This window comes from Chiroxiphia lanceolata, chromosome 1, assembly GCF_009829145.1.
Source record: "Chiroxiphia lanceolata isolate bChiLan1 chromosome 1, bChiLan1.pri, whole genome shotgun sequence".
Classification (NCBI taxonomy): domain Eukaryota; kingdom Metazoa; phylum Chordata; class Aves; order Passeriformes; family Pipridae; genus Chiroxiphia; species Chiroxiphia lanceolata.
Window position 1 is genome coordinate 48359858 of NC_045637.1, and position 21038 is coordinate 48380895.

General features: G+C 38.7%; 1 protein-coding gene across 1 annotated transcript in view; it reads right to left on the reverse strand.

Moving 5' to 3' along the window:
• Nucleotides 1-21038, reverse strand: part of LAMA3 (laminin subunit alpha 3) — a 118652-nt gene that overhangs the window by 87463 nt on the left and 10151 nt on the right. The window contains exons 4-9 of the mRNA XM_032680153.1: nucleotides 20249-20401; nucleotides 9526-9643; nucleotides 8793-8911; nucleotides 7099-7269; nucleotides 4234-4331; nucleotides 2672-2787 (exon numbers count right to left, since the gene is read on the reverse strand). Coding sequence (XP_032536044.1) covers nucleotides 2672-2787; nucleotides 4234-4331; nucleotides 7099-7269; nucleotides 8793-8911; nucleotides 9526-9643; nucleotides 20249-20401 — 775 coding nt within the window. The remainder of the gene's footprint in view (nucleotides 1-2671; nucleotides 2788-4233; nucleotides 4332-7098; nucleotides 7270-8792; nucleotides 8912-9525; nucleotides 9644-20248; nucleotides 20402-21038) is intronic.

The following is a 21038-nucleotide window of genomic DNA, read 5'->3' on the forward strand; positions in this document are numbered from 1 at the left end:
TGTGGCCTTGTACAGACATCAGGCCTTCACCAATCTCCTTAGATCAAGGTGGGAGAACTAATCCCAAAAAATTTTGCTCTTTTATCTTTGGCAAAAAGGCCTGGCAACATAAATTGCAGGGCCAGTCTAATGTTTGAGTAAAGTGTGATGGATTTACCCAGAAAATAATTTATATAATTTCCTACAGATCAGTTATTTGTATCTCATCTTAGTTAAAACTAATCCCTTCCCATTAGTCATATAAAGCTCTGCCTGTCTTCACTGAAATCTTCCAGAACTATAATATAATTCAGAGTAGTAACCAAACATAACAGCAATCAAACAGAATAAATCAAAGGGCATGACTATGGTTTTGCCAGAAACTCATCCCACGTCCTCTTTTTTCTCATCTGATCTTTCCTCACTGGAGAGGAACAAATGGGAATTTTCCTGAAAGAATGCAGGAACCAAAAAAGGCTTCCCCAAGCATCTGCTTGCTAGTTGAGCCTTTAATTACAGCTGCTTCGGCACTCCAGTGAAACCTTCCCAGGAAATTCCTCAAGTTTTGAATTGACAATGCTATTATTTCATGTTTAGGGAAACCCTTCCTTCATCTGGACATGGGGATACAATACTCTGGAAGGCAATAGGTTACAGAAGTTAAAGGTCCTGGCCCTTCTTTCTTCATTATGAGGGAAGTATATGGGAGGTAATTCCTCCAAACTCTATTCCAAGCACCTGGCGCAACTGGGAGCTCAACTCAGGGACAAGTGATTCTCCATGCCTTGCTACATGATCATACAGACAAGGGAAACTGAATAATTCTCTGCATCTGCTCCATGTCCTTATATCTGAACAGCTGTGGACAAGGAAACCCTTTCCTAGAAACTAACAACCACACAGCTGAGGTGCTGGCCTGCCATCAGGTTCCCTCATGGTCTGCTGACAGGAAACCAGACAGGTCAACACTGGGTTCCCTGGCCAGGTTGTGATAGCCTATAAGAACTTTGGGGGTTTTTATTCATGTAATTGTTCAAGAAAATAAAACATTGTACAAATGACATGCTGGCTTAAGATATTAAGTCAGAAAAGGAAAGAAGAGAATATAAAAAATATATGTATATATTTACAGTGTAAATAATTGCTCCCATGCCTCTAGGGCCAAACCGTCTCTGAGCTACAGCTCACGTCTTCTAACAGCAACAGGAAATTATTTCCTCTGATTATAGTAATAGTATGTTCTCTTAGAGGGCAATAGAGATACCCCTTCTACCTCATCAAGCATGTTTTCACCACTTCAGGCCATTTGCTGTCCCATACAGTACTGGGAAACTCGTAACAAAATGTTGGGCTGATCCCTACAAGCTCCCACCAACCTCTTTTGGTTTCTCTCAAAGAACCTCAGGCTTCTGGAAAGTAATGGGGTTGCTTTAATTCCTTCACTAATGGTTGCCAGCAAAAGAGGTCTGCACCTGGCAAATGCTCTCAACAAATCACCTCAAACCGCTAGGAGCAATCCATACTAAAAAGGCTATTTTTTTCAGAGGCACTTAGAAACAGTTGTTTTGGCTCAGAATCTTGTAGATGATATTCTATAAACTCACTCTTTAAAAAACATGACATTATTTATGCTCTTTATCTATCTCTTTTCTGGCAGAAAATATTTTCCTTTCAAACAGGGGAACCTGAATGAGGTTTCAAATATTGTTCAAAAACTGTGTCCCAACATGCCTACTTCCTATCAAACATTTTAATCACACACAACCTCCCTTCCCCCTCCCAAGTCACAGTACTGCAGTTTTCATTAAACAAGTCATCTCTTTATTCCTCAAACTAATTATATAGGTACATCTCTTTGGCTTTCGAATAAAGTTCTCCTCTTAACAGTTTGTACCCACTGGCTATGCTACTCTCAGGAAAGGCAGACAGGAAATATAGATTGGGCCAGACACAAAGGAGATGGCTGTGCACAAAGGTTGCAACACTTTCTGTACCACACTACCTGGTTTCTGGCCAGAGGGATGCAAAACACCTCTGTGTGACAGTACATAGCCATCACCAAAAGAGAGTCCGTGCCGTCGCTTTCTTTAACAAAAGAATGAAAGACAGGGAAGTGAGAGAAAGACAAATGAGTGGCCTTCTCCAGCTTGGCTACTTTGTCTGGCTAGCACACTCCAAACTCCCAACTACAAATGTGGGATCACCAGGACTCCCCACCAGGAACACCTTTGTGCCCACTGACATACAGTCAGCGAGGGACAACCGTCAGCATGAGAAGGGAGGGCAGCTCAAGCATCTGTAAGCAGTGGCAGCCTTGAGCAATCTCTCTGCAATCTGAACACCAAGATGCCTCTAGTCTCTGCTCGTTTGGGGGAATCCACAGTCTGTCAGCAGACAGCTATGACTGGGGAGAGATGTTGACACAGTGTACTACAAGAAGGCTTCCACGTTTCTCATGTCATATTTTCACACAAATTAGTATTTTAGATGTTTAGTAAGAAAGAAGAACATAAATAATATTCACTGCATCATCTTTTTCCTCACTGCTGTATGGAAAGAATTTCCTTTGTAAAGAAAAAAGGGTGTTAAAACATGCAGTGTGCTAGTTATGTTCAATGAATGTGTGTGCTGCAGATAATTCCCACCATCTTGTCAATATCCCTTTTAACCCACCATCTTTTCGGCTACTCACGTTCACATATGTTTGTGCTCCCAGCTGTTGCAGGTTGCCATTGTTTCTGGTTATATCCAGGGCAGCAGTGATCACAGGTTTCCCCACAAGTGTTATGCTGACATTCACACTGAAACCTACAGAGGAGAAACGCTCTTAATGAAGCTGAATTTCAATGCTTTTTCTTAATTTTTTAAATAAAAATTATCATTTTTCTTAATTTTACTGCAGTCCAAGACTAACACATAAGTGTGAAAAGGACAGGATATAAGCTCACATGTAAAGAGGTCAACCAGTAATACTGGAACATTTTGGAACTTCCATAAAATTCTTCATGATTGACTACTTTAACCATGTAATTATGAGTTTATTAGCACAGATTACTTATAGAGAACATTTATAATTGGATTTAATAGACTGGATTATGAAACTATTCTAGAATATTAAACAAAGATGATATATAACAATTTAGGATGTATTCTATTTCAGCTTCATTCCAAGGCTTAGGTTTGTTGACCAACAATAAATCAAAATATTTATCACCTTTATATGCACACTTTCATAATTTTTTCATTATGCTTTGTTTACAATGATTTTATCATTGTTTTTAATAAACCAAGATCATAACTTCATCTATTATTTTAAAAATAGTGCACACTATTCATCGAGAAATTTATTTTTTTAAACTTAGCTGAATAGCCTATGTAAAAAGCAGGCTTTAATTGTGGGCTAGGTCTATCACGCATAGCAACTACATCCAGGAGGAAGAAAGACTTTGAGACTGGAGAGGCCTTTTCCAATTTTCCTCTCTTATCTATGTAGTCTAATAATAAATGATAATAAATTTTCCAGTATAACCATCCTATTCCTGTAGATTTTACAATTTCTGTACTTACTCTTCTCTAATATAGACATCTTGAATGGAAGCACCCATCTCCCCACTTGCTGTTCATTAAAACACAACAGAAAATATTGCATTGATAGAAGATTGTTTCAATGCCATCATGGATAAAAGCAACAGCTGGTTTAAACCAGGTTTTTAAAATGTGTTTTAGACAGCCTGACTATTCAGTCACTTCCATACAGCAGCTGAGCAGAGGAGTCTGATCTAACTCTTTGTGAAATCAATGTGGAGATCATAAACTTCACAAGGAAAGGGAATGGTTATTTTTTTCTAGTAATGATTGAAAGCCACTGAATCTAGGCTGAGCTCAGTTATAATGCTCAATACCTCTATGAAGTTCACTGATTTTGTTTCTGAGTTGGATTTCCTGCTGTAAGAGGTCATATCAATTCACGTTTCCAAAAAGAACAAAGGGTTTCTAAGAAATTATTCAATCTGCCAAGCTTCTATTTCAATTAAAAAGAAAACTCCAAGTAAAGACTTATAATTATTATTATATTTCCCATTAAATATAATTCCCTCTTGACATGTTTTCTTGTTAACCATTAGTAGATTCTATTTTTTTTAAAATGTAATGGAAAAAATCGCCGTAAGATCGTATCATTCCATAATAAAAAGATCATTTGAAAATATTTATGTATTGTTTTTATTAAATCCATGTTATGCTCCATTTACTTACTGGTATTGGTTTTCAGCACTCTTTGCCTTACATTCTTCAGCATGGCCATGGCAAACACATCGACCACCAATACTGATGTCCTTTATACTGTAGTAATACTGTGGAACAAGCACAAGAAGTATTTATACGTCTTTCCTTACTTGTATTATGTCAGAAATACCAACATCACAGTGTTAAATCTTGCTTATTAGAACTTTAAAGGCACAACTTTACAAAAAGCCAAATCAGGTAGCCAATAATCAACCTTCTGTTGATGGTGACGTCTCAGTATAAGACATCCAGCAAATCAAATACCCATGGGGCACCTAAAAGGAGCAGGCTTGCACAGTTCACAAAAAACACATGTTGCTGAAGCTCTCCATTCCCCAGTAGATACACAGTCACCAGTATCCAAGCCCACAGCTTGTTCCGAGTCAGCTTGAGGATGGAGATGTAAATTACTGTCAACACATCAGTTCATGAGACTGTGGTCTGATCAACAAACAGGACATGCTGGTAAGGGCAGTGTAGTTTCCCCATTCAGTCAAAAACTATCACTAAACAGTAGAAAAAGACTGAAATTACCACCTTGGTCAAAATCACTCATGGTTGAAGATGGATTTGAAACTGTGACCTGAAGTTGAAACACTTTGTATCTCATCCCCATGCCTTGCAGGCATACAGGTAAAAAAAAATTTAGTTGGTTCAACTCAGTGGAAATATCATTAGTGTACACGTATCAATAGCAACTTCTGCATACATTTTTGTAGCTCAGAAGTTGTTTCCTTGTCTCCTTATGGTCAGGCAGAACAGAGAGCTGGTTGTACAGATTGATACTCTTTCAGAAAAATTAAAGAGGTAGATAAAGCCACTGGAGGACAAAAAGAGTTGCAATGCCATGCAGGTACATCTCCTGTGTTCACTCTATTCACAGTACATCCCCTGTAAGCCTAGACTCTCTCTGTGGTGATCCTTCTCTATTCAGCATTAGTGAGGCCACACCTGGAGTGCTGTGGCCAGATTTGTGCTCTCTAATACAAAAGACACCATGTGCCTGAGAGCGCTGTCCAAAGGCTTCTTAAACTCTGTCAAGCTTGGTGCTGTGACCACTTCCCTGGGAAGCCTGTTCCAATGCCCAACCACCCTCTGGGTGAAAAAACTTTTCCTAATACACAACCTAGACTTCCTCTGACACAACTTCAGGCCACTCCCTCGGGTTCTGTCACCGGTCACCACATAGAAGAGATCAGTGCCTGCCCCTCCTCTTCCCCTCATGAGGAAGTTGTAACTGTAATGAGGTCTCCCCTCAGTCTCCTCTTCTCAAGGCTGAACAGACCAAGTGACCTCAGTTGCTCCTCACACGCCTTCCCCTCAAGGCCCTTCATCACATCTGTTGCCCTCCTCTGGAGACTCTCTAATAGCTTAATGTCTTTCTTATATTGCAGTGCCCAAAAGTGCACACAATATTCAAGGTGAGGCTGCACCAGTGCAGAGCAGAGCAGGACAATCCCCTCCCTCGACTGGCTGGCGATGCTTTGCCTGATGCCCCCCAGGACAGGGTTGGCCCTCCTGGCTGCCACAGCACTGCTGACTTATATTCAACTTGCCATCGACCAGGACCCCCAGGTCCCTTTCCATGGCACTGCTTTCCAGCACCTCAGTCCCCAGTCTGTACAAACATTCCAGGTTGTCCCATCCCAGGTGCAGAATCTGGCACTTCACCTTGTTGAACTTCATAAGGTTTGTGATTGCCCAGTCCTCTAATTTGTCAAGGTCTCTCTGCAGGACCTCTCTACCTTTGACAGAGTCAAGAGCTCCTCCCAGGTTTGTGTCATCTGCAAACCTGCTTAGCATCCCTAAGTTTTTATCTGTTTCTGTAATAAGTTTAACATAAAGATTTTTTTAAGACTATTAACTATTTCATAGACTTGGAAGGTCTCTACAATAAAACTCTCCACTCTCTTTTAGCAATATAATAAAACACTTGACATTTCATTCATCTATCCTACACCTCGTGGCTAGGATAACATCAGAAGTTCTTCATACTAAAGCTGTGCTGCTCACCAAGTAAACAAAATACTGCATTTACATCTGCCTGTGAGCAACATCTTAAAGTTTACTTAAGACAATAAAGGCAATTAATGAAACTGCTATCAAATAACTGGAACAGCTTTATGTTTTCCAGTACCAAAACCCTCACACGCATTTGTGCAGTGCCTCACCCCAGGGCTTCCTCCAATTGTTACAGCAATACAATATGAAGTCTTCAATCTCTGTAAGTATATGAATTTCTGTCTGGTGTTCCCTTGAGGAAGCTGAATTTCCTTACATTTCCCCACTGAACAGGAGTGGGACTTCAGCCTTCAAGCTCTTAGATTGCCCAAAATCCACAGAAAATACCCAGGCATCTCAAACAATTTGTGGAAGGATAGTAACTTTCAAGTACAGCCTTTGATTCCTGCTCCTTCAGAAACTCAGGTACCGTTTACAGAAAATTTTTCTTTGGATACAAATAAGAGAAAGTAGTTTCAAAAAAAGTTGAAGAGATTTGGTTCCTCAGTTCTGTGTAAGATAGTTTAGAATATTTCTGCTTTGGCTCTTCATAGCTCCTATGATGCACCAAACTTCCTTCTATATTAGAAAGCAGGGAATGAAGACGGTCTGTTACAAGCCATTAATCACTACTTCCCCTCCATAAATCTGTGCTCACCTAGTCACCTTCTTGTCTCAAATGAATCTGGAGAAAATATGGGGATTTAAAGGCGAGTCAGCGTAAATGTCATTGTTAGCATGTTGCAAACTTAAAACATTCAGACCATTTTTTGGTCTCTAACATGCTTTAATATGATTGTTGAGTACACACGTCTCGGTGAAAACAGTACTTACTCTGCGAGTTACAGTGGGGTCCCGCTGAGCTTTGGATATCAAGTGTCCAAGAAGAGTATTAGTTCTGAGAAAACGAAGGCGAATGTTTGTTGCTTTTGTGAACTCTCGAAGATTAGGGGAATAAGTGAAGTTTTTTGCTCCTGGGCGGCCATTTACCAAAGATACTACGACCTAACAAAGAAGTAAGCACATTTTTGTTAAAATATATCAACTGCAAGTGCCAGCATTGGCACAAAGCAAAATAAATAAAAGAATCCAAAAACTGACTATTGTTTCTGAACGTATTTGCTGTAACAACTAGGTATTTCATGCTGAAGCCAGGATATTGGGAAAAATAGTGTTGTTAGTCTTGGCCCCTCCTGAATTCTTATTATCCATATGGCACACTGGAAAAAAAATAAAAAAAAAAAGCCTCTCTCTGTTTTAGAAACAGTAGGTATCACACTCAAAAATTACATGTCTTAATAGCAAAAAACAATAGGAATAGTTGCAAATAGTTGCTTTAACAGTTGACAGTGTTAACAGGAGTTTTGCCTGAGTAAAAACATCAGGTTTTGGCTCCTTCCCAAAGCACATTTATTTTTGGGTTAAGGCACAAACATTCCTGGAAAATATTATTGTTACCGGGTCCAGCGCCTGCGAGCATATTAATGGTCTTTTGGAGGAAAGTACACAGTGTTGCTTTAGAAAACCCCCTCACATGAAAGCAGGTTTGTCTGACTTCCAAAACAAGGGCTTCAATACTTTTTTTATTTTTTAAAGAAACAGCTGCCAGCAGCCTAGCAATCATGGACCTCTATTGAATGAACAAACTAGTGTGTACTTACAGGGCTTAATAAAAGACTTTCATTTATTTATAACCATCCAGATAACAGATTTCTATTTTCAAATGGCTCCTGTACTCTAAGGCACGTAACAAGGGAATGATGACTGTTCCAATTACAGTACAATTCCTTCAGAAATAGTCGTAGAGCATATAATAGGAGATGGCACCAGCAATGTTCTTCTGGGGAAATTATCCTTTACAATATCTTATTAGGAAAATTTTACAGATATGTTAGCAAATTCTATTCTAATATGAATCCCGAGATCCAAATGCTCAAATCTCTGGATAACTCTTGAGGAGTTTAGATCTGGATTCTAACCCCATCAGGAGAACGCCAGGAGAAGCCATCAGCACGACCAAGAGTTTAACATTCATTCAAATAATACAAGCCACAGTTCTGCCCAGCAAGTAACAATGGGAAAAATCAGGGCAACTTTTTCCAAATACATGTATTATATTATAAACATGCAGCATTTTTATACATTCTTTTTTTAAACAGCTACTTATTCTTGAATGGTAAATATCTGTTTCTACAGCCTTTACTCACATGAGCAATTTAGGTGCACTAAGTTCTGTATTGCACAATGGAAGTGTTCAGAAAATGCAGTCAACACCTTCAAAAGCATATGGTTATAGTGAGGTACCTAAATTGTGATAAATATCAACACCGGTTGCTCTGAGGAGGCCCTACCCCCATAGGGAATAGAAATTTAGGAGGAGTCAAGTCACCCTCCCAAAATCTCACCATGGTTATGGACTTACTAAAGTGGATTCAAGCAGTCATAGCTGAAAAATTACTTCCAGCAAACTTCCAAAACCAATGCTGTTTGCTTCCAGCATTACACATTACCTTCCTAAAAGCACTTACCTCTCCATTTTCAAGAGGCAGAATGCGAGAATACTCTGTGCTGCAAAGGACATCGTTGTCCCTCCTCACGGGAAGATTAGCTTCCTTTCCAAAGCGCTCCAAGCAATCTGCTTTTGAGTCTAGTCAAGCAAGAACAAAATTAATCTTATATGTGAAAATAAACATTATTGTTCTAATTTAAATTAACAAAGAAGAATCCCCTGTGCTTTCAGGTAATTTCTATTCCATAATAGAACAATAACAGTGACTGTGTAGCTCAGCACAGAAAACCAGAAATTCCTAAAAACAATCATTTCTCTTCCCAAGCAATTCAGTGGTGCCTGACAAGACATGGCCCTGTATTTCTCGTATCATCACAAAGAAAAAAGGTAGGTAGGTACTCAAAAATTTTGCATTTGTATTTCACTTTGATTTTTGCAAGAAATTTCAAGGTCCCATGGGATGAAGGACCCTGCAATTCTGACATACCCAAAAAACAAGACAAACAAATCAAGAATTCCCAAGAGAGTGAAAAAAATTCACATGCTGAATTACTCGTTCAAAATATCATACTCATACACTCTTATCACTAATCTATTGTAGCTAACTAAGAAAAGAGAAATGTATTCAACATTCACTGTCTTCTCTGCAGTTGAAATCTTCAGTGAACCCCATAGTTAGATTTGCTGCTACTGAGTGAATGATCAAAGAAACCTGCCAACAAAAGGGCAGTGACACAAGGATTGATACTTACAAGCAAAATATTGCCAGGGACTGTAAGTTCTTCCAAAGTCCACTGATCTTTCTAAGACCCACAGATCTGGACGAGGAGAATTTGCAAACTTGATAAGGATATAGGCAACATGGAAGAGCTGGTAACAGAATATACATAGATCTTGTCAGGATGTTTTTTGAAGTCTATAAAAGTATCATAATAACAAAACCAATGCAAATAAACACCTTTTCTCTAGTGTACGGGGAGAAGGCTATTCTCTGCAGTTTCATTCCCATTAAAATAAGAGGACAGATTCTCAGCTGGCTACCTCACCTGGCAACATGCTCAAGTATAAGACAACTGCAACAGGACTGTGTTAAATGCCATCTCCTACATTTCAGAACAGGTCTATTGTGCAGACGACTGACTGCTTGGGTGTGTTAAGGGTATAGTACTTAACCGTGAAAAGTTAGCATCTCAACACATCATTGAACTAAGATACTTTTGCAGAATCCTGGTACATCGGTTAATCACATAATTGTGCTTGTAGTCAAGGAATATAAAAATGGTGTAAGAGAAAATGCACGCACCCTTAACGCTGGGACTCCTTTGCCTGTGTTTGATAGCAATCTCAGAAACCTGGTCCTCATTTTAAGAATATTTCCAGATAATTTTGCCACTTGACAGACTTTCCAAGTAGAAGAAGCAAGCCACGCTAGAGTTTTGTGGGTATGAAATAACACAGGAGAGATTCTTATGACTGGTAGCTCATTCAGTGTCTGAAACAGCTCAAAGAGCTTCATCAGCTCAAGGTTTCTAAGGCCAAGGTGCTCATTGTGTATCACAGAGATAGACCACAGAGACAGAAAGCTCCCAAACATTAGAGTGAAAATGGATTTGACAAGAAAAGATGTCTTACTGTAAGCCTCTTGGGACAATCCACAGTCATAAAACCGAGAGTATCAGTAAAAACTATCTTTTCACAAAAAGCTAAACAGATTGATTCTAAAGGTCATCTGAAATTTAAACAACCACAACATGGATAGGAGCTGCCAATAAAAGTGAACCAATACTGAGGTACAGTCAATATTCAAGTGAAGTTGCACTGTAATTTCCTCTCAACAAGCTCACTTGAGAATTATCTGCTGGCAGGAGATTCTCACTTTGATGGGAGAGTTACAGTCAAAGGTTTGTCACGTACCTGATGCCAGGGCCCCCACATCAAACACATCCAAGCAGTTTATCCTTGCGCAAACCTCACAAATGTCATAACCCTGAAGCTAATACTTTGCAAATGTTTTTAGACTCCAAACCACAAGTGGATACAAGCTCTCAACCACAAACTGGGAACAGCATCTTTTGGCATGCCTGGCCCATTCAGCTGCCAGCTAGGAACAGTTCAATAGCTGTCACACCAACTGGGACCACCAAGAGGGATACTGGCCATACAGACACTACATGACATCGAGTACGGCTATTCAGTGCAAAGACTGGTATACTTCCAGGAAAGCATAATACTTCTGAAATTCCTAACGAAATAAGGTGGTTTATATTCTTGTTTTAACTCAGTTGAATCTCTCAAGGGGCATTTATGTGTTCAAACCAGGTTTGCACTGGGCAGGCAGCTGCCTATCTACGAATAGTCCTTCTTCCCTTATATTTTAAGGTCTTTAGAAGTCCCATCTTTATGTGCACATTAGCAAGATAGCAGTCTATGTTTTGAATGACACAGATTTAATCAAGACAAATGATTAAATTAGAAATCTCAAGAGGAAATAAAGGAAGCATGTAGACAAAGTCCTGCCTTTTCCAGGGCTCCACTGCTTGTAGTCATGTTGTGGAATCATTACAACAATGACTTTCTACCTACTCTCCAAAAAAGCAGATGACATCTGCTTCAGCTTGTCATATAGTCATTATATTCTTCTACTCAGATGCTACTCAAAATGCTGACACAGCCATTCTCATCTCGTCTCTCACAAGAAGGGATAACTTCTCCAAAGAGTGAGCAAAATATTGGAGTGAACTCCTTTTCCACGGTATTTTCACACCGCTGAAGAAATACGAGACAAGCCCACTTACACATCAGTGTCACTCTGGACTATAACCTTTCATAGACATCTGAAGAAAGTGGCCAAAATGAAGGCACACAACAGTCGAATCAACACGTAGCACCTGTCAAACACCTGTATGTTGGATCTGCTATCCAACTGTGCAATTTGCTTAAGCCTATGACTACTCAATGCATGTGAAATTGAAATACTGTCTGATATGTGTTTTATATGAGAAACTCTGTAAGTCTGCCAATGCTCTGCCTCCCAGCACCACTCTTTGCCTATTTCCATGCAAATCACAAAATGAAGTTAAAAAAAAGCATGGCAACTTCACATTACTATTGCATAGGAAAACCTTCAATTCACATCCAGCACTCCTAACATCTCACAGTTTGAAATACTGCTCAGGTTTGTACAGTCACATTCAGGAAGGGGAGAGGGGTAAGTCTTGATAAAAATTAAATTAGTGTTAGTTAATGACAATATATCACCAAAACACAGTCACCAACCCTACCACCTGTCCTGCTTCTGACTTCACATGAGTGCCTATGACTTGGTTTTGACCTGGATCAACTATATAGAATAGCATCCTGAAAATCCAAACTTCCACTGCAATTAAATACTGACCAAGTTGATGAATGGTCTCTCTCCAAATCTGATGAGGCAACTACAGAAGCAAATTAACCACTGGCTTAGAAAATATATCCTTGCTAAAGCTAAAAGAGTAATCTTGCTGACATAAGACCTAGAAAAACAACTATTACAGCCAATTTTAATCACATATTCTAAGCTGGCATCTCACTAATTTAAATCTTGATCCCAACCTAAGACCTACCCCGTAAAAAAAGGCAGATTAAACTGAGAGCAATGTGTTTCTTCAGCCATTCAGTCTTGAGGGAAAAAGGAACGTGTCTTAATTTTTGAGAAAAAGTTTATTTGGTTGCTTTTAAGCTGAATTTCTTTTATAAAAAAAATACTTGTTCCTTCAAAAGGTGTGTTAAAACGTTAAATAAGCGTCAAAATAACTGCTTTTTTGGTGCAAGTATATAATAGTAAAAAACATTTTCACCAAAAAAAGCCTGAAATATGGCTCAATCAAAATTCTTACCATTTTCTTGTATTAATATAGAACTAAGTTTAAAAGTAGAAACAGCACTTTGTTTCCATTACTGGAAACAATCCACTCTGGAAATGCATGCTTGAGAGAGGATGTATTACTGTAAGTGTCAAACATCGTATCCTGTAATCTAGCAGCATAGTTGAAACCTGATGGATTATCAACAGTTCGAATTTAAATAGTCTGATATTGATGTGACTTTTTCCTGTTCACTCAAGTTCAGATTTGAAGTGTTCTTGCAGTCAGTGGCCTTGAAGATTCACAAAAACCCAGAAAATGTCTTTAAAAATCATCCATCAGCGAGCAAAACGCCCTCCTCATCTGAGAATGAAAATTAAAATTCAGTGTCACATATGACCAACATTACATTATAAAGACAGAGAGATTTTTACAGAAGCTCTTACAGGTGAATTTAATATTGCATTAAAAGAGCACATTTAAATCGATTGAGAGTTACATTGTACCATTATTGTTAATGATACAATATTCATGACCTCTAACAGCATGCACACTATTTTAACCCAACAGAAAGAAAACTTCCTGTTACCCATTGCATTCTTATAAGAATTCTAAAAATCACAACAATATTAGTTTAAAATATTTTCTCTATTTTCTCCTTAAAAGTTTAAACAACCCTTTATACAGAGAAATTTTCAAGATTTGTTGGAATCCTAAAATATATGAGAAGATGGAAGGAAGTTAGATATACATATATAAAGATATAACACATTTTTCTCCATTCCTGCCACCATAAACTCAAAACAGAATATTAAAATACTGAAATGACTTGTAAGATGAGTGTTGGACACAAACTAGCACAAAATAAAAGCACACTATGTTCTGAACAATCATAATGCTGTGTGCTGCATCTGTAGGAAAAGATTGTTCTTCCTTTTTGGCTCATGACGAATAAAAAGTGCTGGAGTGTGGTAGTAAAAAGAACCCAATTAAATCCAGGTAGACCATATCTGTGGCATTCTATATATCTCAAGATGTGTTCCAAAAGATACCACAGCAATCCTTCTTCGTGTAATCTGAGCTGTAGAAGTATGGAGAACAGCTGTTTCCAGCAGGATAGAATTTCCTAAGACAGTATTATCAGATATATCTACACCACCAAAACTTCCCTCATCATAGTAAGACTGTTCCTCTAGGCTTCTGGCATTATCTTGAATAATGTGGTTGGCATTGCACATTACTCAGAAGAGACAGAAATCTGATCATCATTCTAAACTAAACTCAGATGTGGGCTGATGAAGGAGTGGGATTTATGGAAGAGTGCTTGGCATCTGCTCCACACCTTAGTGCCACTGACTGCACAGGGTTGGCGTGTGCATGCCCATTACTTTCTTAATGTAATGAAGCCTTAAGGTCTTGAGCATTGTTTCCTCTCAAAGACCAAGCCATAAAAGTAACCATCTATTTAAATGAAATAAAAATCCCGTATACTCTGGTTAATATCAAAGGCTTTGATTTCTTGAAGTTGCAAAGAGGTAAGCACTCCCTTTATTCAAATATCTCAGTGGGACTTGAGGCACTCCTGCAGATCCAGATATGTATAAAACACTCCTGACAGTCAGTATTTGGCAAATTCTCAACAACGTATTTTGCAGATGAAATGGTAATATAAAAAAATGCCAACTAGAAAGAGCTGACCCAGTCTTTCTGGCAGTTTCCAGCTACTCTTCTGGGCATGTGGAAGAGTAGCCATAGCAGAGGTGCAGAGAAAATCATGTGTGGGTAGTATATGAGAGGCATTAGATCTTCTGAATGTGCTTAACTGTGTACACATACACACAGCAATGTCTACACCTGTAAAGAGTGACAGTGACTGGAGAGGTTCCCACTGCACAGCATGCAGAAGTTACTCCTTGCGTGCCAGCATCACAGCCTTGGGGTGCAGAAGCCAGGAATAAGCATAAGACTTCCAACGTTGTTCAGTTATCTCTGTGCACACTGTATTCACATCATGCTTTCATTCAACTAGCCACTGATGCTAGAGGGCATATTTAGTTAGGTAAGTCAGTGCCTGTGCATATGCCTGACTGGCACATCTGGAGATCTTTTCTCTATCCCAGTTGATGGCAGGACCAGAAGGGAGAAGCTCTCCGTACATTTCGCAGGCAATACTCTAGAAGGAGGAACTGCTTCCAGAAATGAAAGGGTAGCCCATTCTTCAGGTTCAATCAGTCCTTGGTCTTTTTGCCAAGGCTGCAGGCAAATACATCAAGGACTGTCAGTTATTTTCCTGAAATTTCTCATGCAGCCACTTTTCCACTGGGATTCAGACAAAGACCAACTCAATGCTCATAATTATTTCTTACATATGGCCTATTTCCTCACAGAACACTGAAGCTATTCATGTGGGAAAAGATTTGTACGATTCAGCCCTCAGTTGTCCAGAAGATAAACGTCTCCCTATAAGGGCTATAGTCCAAAGTAAAAAGAACATAGTAGTACTGTCAGCAATGGAAGGCAACGTAGGGAATTGCAGAGGCTATGAGCAGAGGTTCTGCTCTTACTATATTGTGTTGAGAGTGAGGTATTTAGAACAACATATCACAAAATGAAAGTATCGTGTAGGAATGAGTATAAAAAGGAAGGGGGGCGAAGCAGAAGTACAGACATGGAGAGATGGAAGTGAGATCAATGAATGGGAACAAAGATCTTCCTAAAGGGATGTTGAGCAAGAATCAGAGGAAGACAGTGCCAGGAAAGCAAAGGAGGGCAAGACTTGCAAGGTTTCATTTTGAGAATAATACCAAATTAGAATAAAAAATGCATTTTAAAGCCAGTGACACCCATCTATTAAAGCAAACATAAGGAAAAAATTCTAAGCCATTCGAAATGGTTTTAATTAAAGCTTGAAGAAATCACAACACATTGACTACATCTTAAAGGATAACATATGAGCAAGAAATAATGTATAAAGGGTATTTCCCTGATTAAGGCTGGCAGCTCAGTTCTGAATGAGCTGCTTGTAGTGTGACTGAGGAATAAATAGAACATGTATTACCTGATACAACTTTCAGAAAATTCCATCAGACAGCTGCTACTTGATCAGCTGAAGTTGTGTTAATCTGGAGTTTACAACTAGATACACCTTACTGTGGTATGAGTCAAAAATCACAACTAATTTCAAAGCATATTGTTTTGTGGCATGATCCCAAATGAGCTTCCTGCACAAACTGAAACACTCAGAACCAGACTTCTCTAATATGAAGTAACACCCATTTTTGGGTACCGTAGGGATGATATAGTACCTTTCCCAGACTAAAAAACCCCTTTTCTCCTCAGTGTGAACCACAGAGCAGGGCTCAGTGTTACTGTGGATTCAGAGCCAAGCAGGGGCTCCAGAGGAAAGGCTTTGACTTACTGCTGGGGCAGTTCTGTAGGACTGCAGAAGCTTCGTGCAGTGGTTCTCATGCCCTAATCTGTAGGACTTCTCAGTGTTATTACAGAGGTTATGCAATTTCACACCAGACCTGGGCCTAATTTCAGGGTCAGCTACAATACAAAGTCTTTAACAGCCAAGTACAATGAGTGCAATGACTATTTTTGGAAGCCCGGTTCAATATAGCTTATGATAAACTTCCCACCACCTTGACAGTTTCTCCCTACAGGACACTATATTTTACAGAGCGATAATTAAATTAACTGCAACTTCAGAAACATTTAAAATTATTATGTCAATCCTTTATAAGTTAAAAACAACTGTTTTTAATGACAACAGTTAGTCAGAGCTACGTATATTCACCACAACAAACCTACGGACATAAAGGATTGTTATCAAAGATAAAAATTAAACCCCTACCATATAAAAGCAACTCAGAAGATGTAACAAACTGTGAAGCTTTTTACAAAATGTTTATATGCTTTAATTGGCAGAAAACAAAATCATGAACTCCTCCACAGGCCATAGCACTTATCTTAAATTTATGGTTGAGTTTGTCTCCTTCCCTAATAAAAGTACTAATTTGGACATTACATTCCACTGTGTGCCTTTAATTTACAACAGTGACTAATAACATTATTACATAAAAATTATTGAACATATTAGTGCACAAGACTTCACCAAGCCTGAGTCTTTCAGCACTACATTATTGCTACAAAAGCACAGTAAAAAAAAATTACGCATAACTAAAGCAACAATAAAATTTGTGGGCTATACTTTTTGAAGCGTAATAGTTAGATATTTCTTTTTCATCATACACTATCCTGAACCTTCATCTTCTTCTGAAGACAAAGTTCAAAAAAATACCTGGGGGAGTGTTACTGTAATATCTGCTGAGCATTACGCAAGCCAAAGATGAGGGCACACCTGCTAAAATCAGGCAATCCAAAGAGTCAGGGGAAGGGCAATGAACTTCAGCCAGACATTCTGAATTCAGAAGTTTAAAATATGGTGAAAACTACATCAGGAAAAACATGACCAATTAAAGGAATAACTGAGACTTCATTTGATCCAAATACTTTAAACAAGTCAGGAATAGCCACAGTGTAAGCAGGTATGTTAACAGAATGGAGAGACAGCCTCAGGGATCAACATTATAATTGTTATTCAGAAGGACTGTGATTGATTAGAAGTGTAACTATACTACAGAAAGTCAGAAAGGGAAGTAAAGCAGAGCTTTTGCTTCAAGGTTTTTGCTTTTTCTCATATTACAAAGTGTAGCAAAATGAGCATTCTTCTAGCAGAAAGCTTTAGCATCCTGAAGGGATTTTGACTTTCAAAATCACCCCTAGCCCTTGTGAAACAGAAGCAGGACCAGGTGGGTGTTCTGTTCCAACTCCATTGTAGCGAATGATAAAACTTCCATAGTGGTGCAACTATTCGATTAAATATTGTCATGAGACCATGGCAAAAGGCTCCACTGGGACTCTGCTCTCAATCATAAAGATATAAAGCAGGAACACAGTAAATTAAAAGCTTTTGACTCTGCTCTAAATTTTGCTTCCTCTAATTGTGGATACTTGATGACCAGCTTACACTCAGTCATTGCTTCCCTGTACGCATATGTACCTTACTCATTGTCACATTCTGCACATGCAAAAACATTTCCATATTTTGTTTGCAGAAAAAGGTGACTTGTATTAAAAACAAAACAAAACAAAAACAAAACCACAAAGAGGACAAATATTCAGTGAGGAAAAGTACATCCCTGCTATCTTTTCAATATTACAGCCTGTGGTTCTGCAAAGTGTTTAGACACATATCTAACTTTAAGATTTATTTTTCCTTAAAAACCAAAACCTTCATCTCAGCTCTCCCAAGGGGGAACTGCACTCTGAAAAATTGTCTCTGTTAACTAAGAAAGTCTGCATGACTAACACACACCAAGCTCTCAGTATTTAGGACCCTGAAGTAAGGTAAGGTGAATTGGGGTCTCAGTGTTTACCTGTTCTCTTGAATAGACTTTACTCTGTCACAGTGTTTACTGTTCTTCTTCATTAATAGTATTGTGTGCTACTATATGAATTTCGGATGTGAGAATACTAAGCAAAATGTAAAAAGTGAATCTCAAGTTCAAACAAATCCTGAGACTAAGCTTTAACTGGATGAATGCAGATATAAGATAATGTCCCTGAAACGGGGGAAAAAACCACCATATGAATCCTACTAAACCCTCATCCATCCAGCAGCTAAAATGATTCCTTCCTGATCACAAGACCTGAGGTAATTTTCACCTTTGTCTTGAGTTCCTCTTGTTTCCATGTAAGGGAGTTCAGAGTCACCTTTCCAAGATGTATCAAAGTAATGAGAAACATATATCCTCCTGCTGAGAAATTCTCTAATAACTACAGGAATCTTAGCACATAGCAATTGGTCTCCAAGGAGTCTTAAGAGAGGAGGGCTCTCAGTTCATATCCTTCCCCCGAAAGAAGGAGGTTTCTCAGAAGTTAACTCCACATACAAAGTATAATGTCTGTTAGTAGGTTCTCCAAAGAAGATAACAAGTGCACAGTGGGAATAAAAGTTTTGGATGGAGCAACACATTAAACAAGAGGGTGATGGTGATGCAGTACAAGCATTGGTCACAAATATACTGGGTTACACCACAAGACAAATTACAGCCTGCAACCTAATCCTGTATCTTGCAGAGACCCTAACAGATACAAGCAGCTCAAAAAGCAAGGTCTGCCTTACTGGGAAGTGATTGCCTTCTTGTGCCTATTCATAGCACCCTGCTCTGCATTCAGTGTCCCAAGTCTGCTTGTTCAGCCTGAAACAAACATTTCCCTGGAGTTTGCTGGAAAAGAACAACTGAGAGACTTGCTTCACAGGAGCACAAAGCAGTGGGGATACAACACCCCTCAAATGTACAGTGTAACAGAAAGAGCAACACAACTCACAGGGGTCCAGCTACTGTCTGCCAAGCTAATGTGGATGCTGTGGCCTCAAAACTCATTAGCGTCTACATAGCTCTCCTTTATTTCATGGCACAGTGCAGAAAAGCAACTAAGAAAATAGGCATGTTATTAGTGTAACCAAAAGAAATGCAAATTCAGAATTCACAGCAATTTGGTTTAAATTACTGATATCCTCTATCTTTAACTGTCTGGCCTTTCTGCACTGCAGCTATACCAGATACAAAAACACCTAATGAAGATATCCTCAAAATGAGAACCATTACAGACATGTGAGGGACACAAGCAGTAAAACACCACGTAACAGAAGACGTAAAATAAGTTGCACCTGAATCCCCAGTAAAATGGTAGGTGAGTCGCAGAGAGAAACATTTGCTTACTTATCCCTCCCTTTGCTGTCAACTAAATTGAACCCCCACTGAAAAAATCCTGTCCAATATAATCAGTCAATAAACAGTTACTACTGTCCAAAATATATATGCACATATATACATATACTATGTAGACCCACACATGTATTTATAGTTATATATTTTCAGCTGTTGTGAACTTGCACAGCGCAACTAATTTCACTGGATCAGTGCCCAATTATGGCAGCTGAGAATCCATCCCTGTGACTTAAAATACATATACAGAGGCTTTACTCAGCTACTTGCCCATCACTTGCACAGGAAATATGGGTGCTCATGTTACTGTCTCATTATTAATTAATATTACATTGGTTTTGCTGTCCCTTCCCTTTTAGACCATGTTATCAGTATTTGTCTGTCTATCATGAAGATCTTGCTGGATGACAGAGAAACCAGAAGGACCCCTTAGGCAAAAGCAGACTCCAGACATTATTCTCAAATCACATTCATGCACAGAGATCATGCAGTCTCTCTCTCTGCGCTCATGGAAAAGGAAAATATTAAATGGAAGACAGAACCCTCAACTAAGAGGTCCCCCTGTGTAACCTCAGGTTAACAAGTTAAAATGTCTGTGCAAGAAAGCACACCATTTATGTGATGCCAGTGGCAGGAACTCCCACCTTCCAAATTCCTAAAGAAAAATAATCACTTTAATATAATTAACTCAGCCAAAAAAATACAGACATACATAAATTAGACAAAACTGTGCTGTTGGAAGTCAAAATCATCAGTTCAAAAGTCTCTCCCAATTGCAAAGCATATTTATAAATGCAAGAAATGATCAAACCTCACCCAACTGCTTATGCACTTACCTGTCCCAGATCTAAAGTGACATTGACTTCGTTGTACTTCAAGCCCATAGAAAGAGGAGGACTCTGCCACCAGCTCTCAGTGCCATCAATTGCATTGGTTACCGGGTGAGCTTTGCTAGGATCAGCAGCATTGCAGTAATCACAAAACTGGCCCTGAAACACAATAAATTAAAAAGATCGTCTCAGACGAAATCTCATGCACTGGTGACATATGCAGTTGTTAACTGAGATTCTGATCTAGAGAGTTGACTAAAAATGGGGTTAAATTTTGTTTCTTTGCCTAGTATAATTTTTAGAGTGTAAATTATTCCCCTGGCAATTAAATTACACACTCATACTCTGAAACACGCTAACATTTATGTTATAAACAAAAATTTCAGGATCTCAATAAAGGGGCCACAGTAAATCTTTATTAACTAATTTATTGACATTTTGGTGAAATTACCTATATGACATCTACAGTGGTGTTTGCAGGAAATTAATAAAACAAAGCTCCTTAGAACTGGATTAGGATCAACAAACAAATTATCCTCAATTCTCCCATGAAATATCCGCATATGCACATAGCCTGGTATTAATAAAAGCATAAAAACCCCCTCCATTACCTGCCTGTAAGTTTAGTGTTACAATGTTGTAACACTGTTTTCATTTTTTTTCATGCCATTATAATACATTATGAATCAGAGATTTCTGAACAACATGTACTCATGGAAAATGCAACAGAACCTATAGACTGTTCCCTTTAAGTTTCCCTTTAAAGAATCCCATTGTATTCTCATTTCCAGAAGTT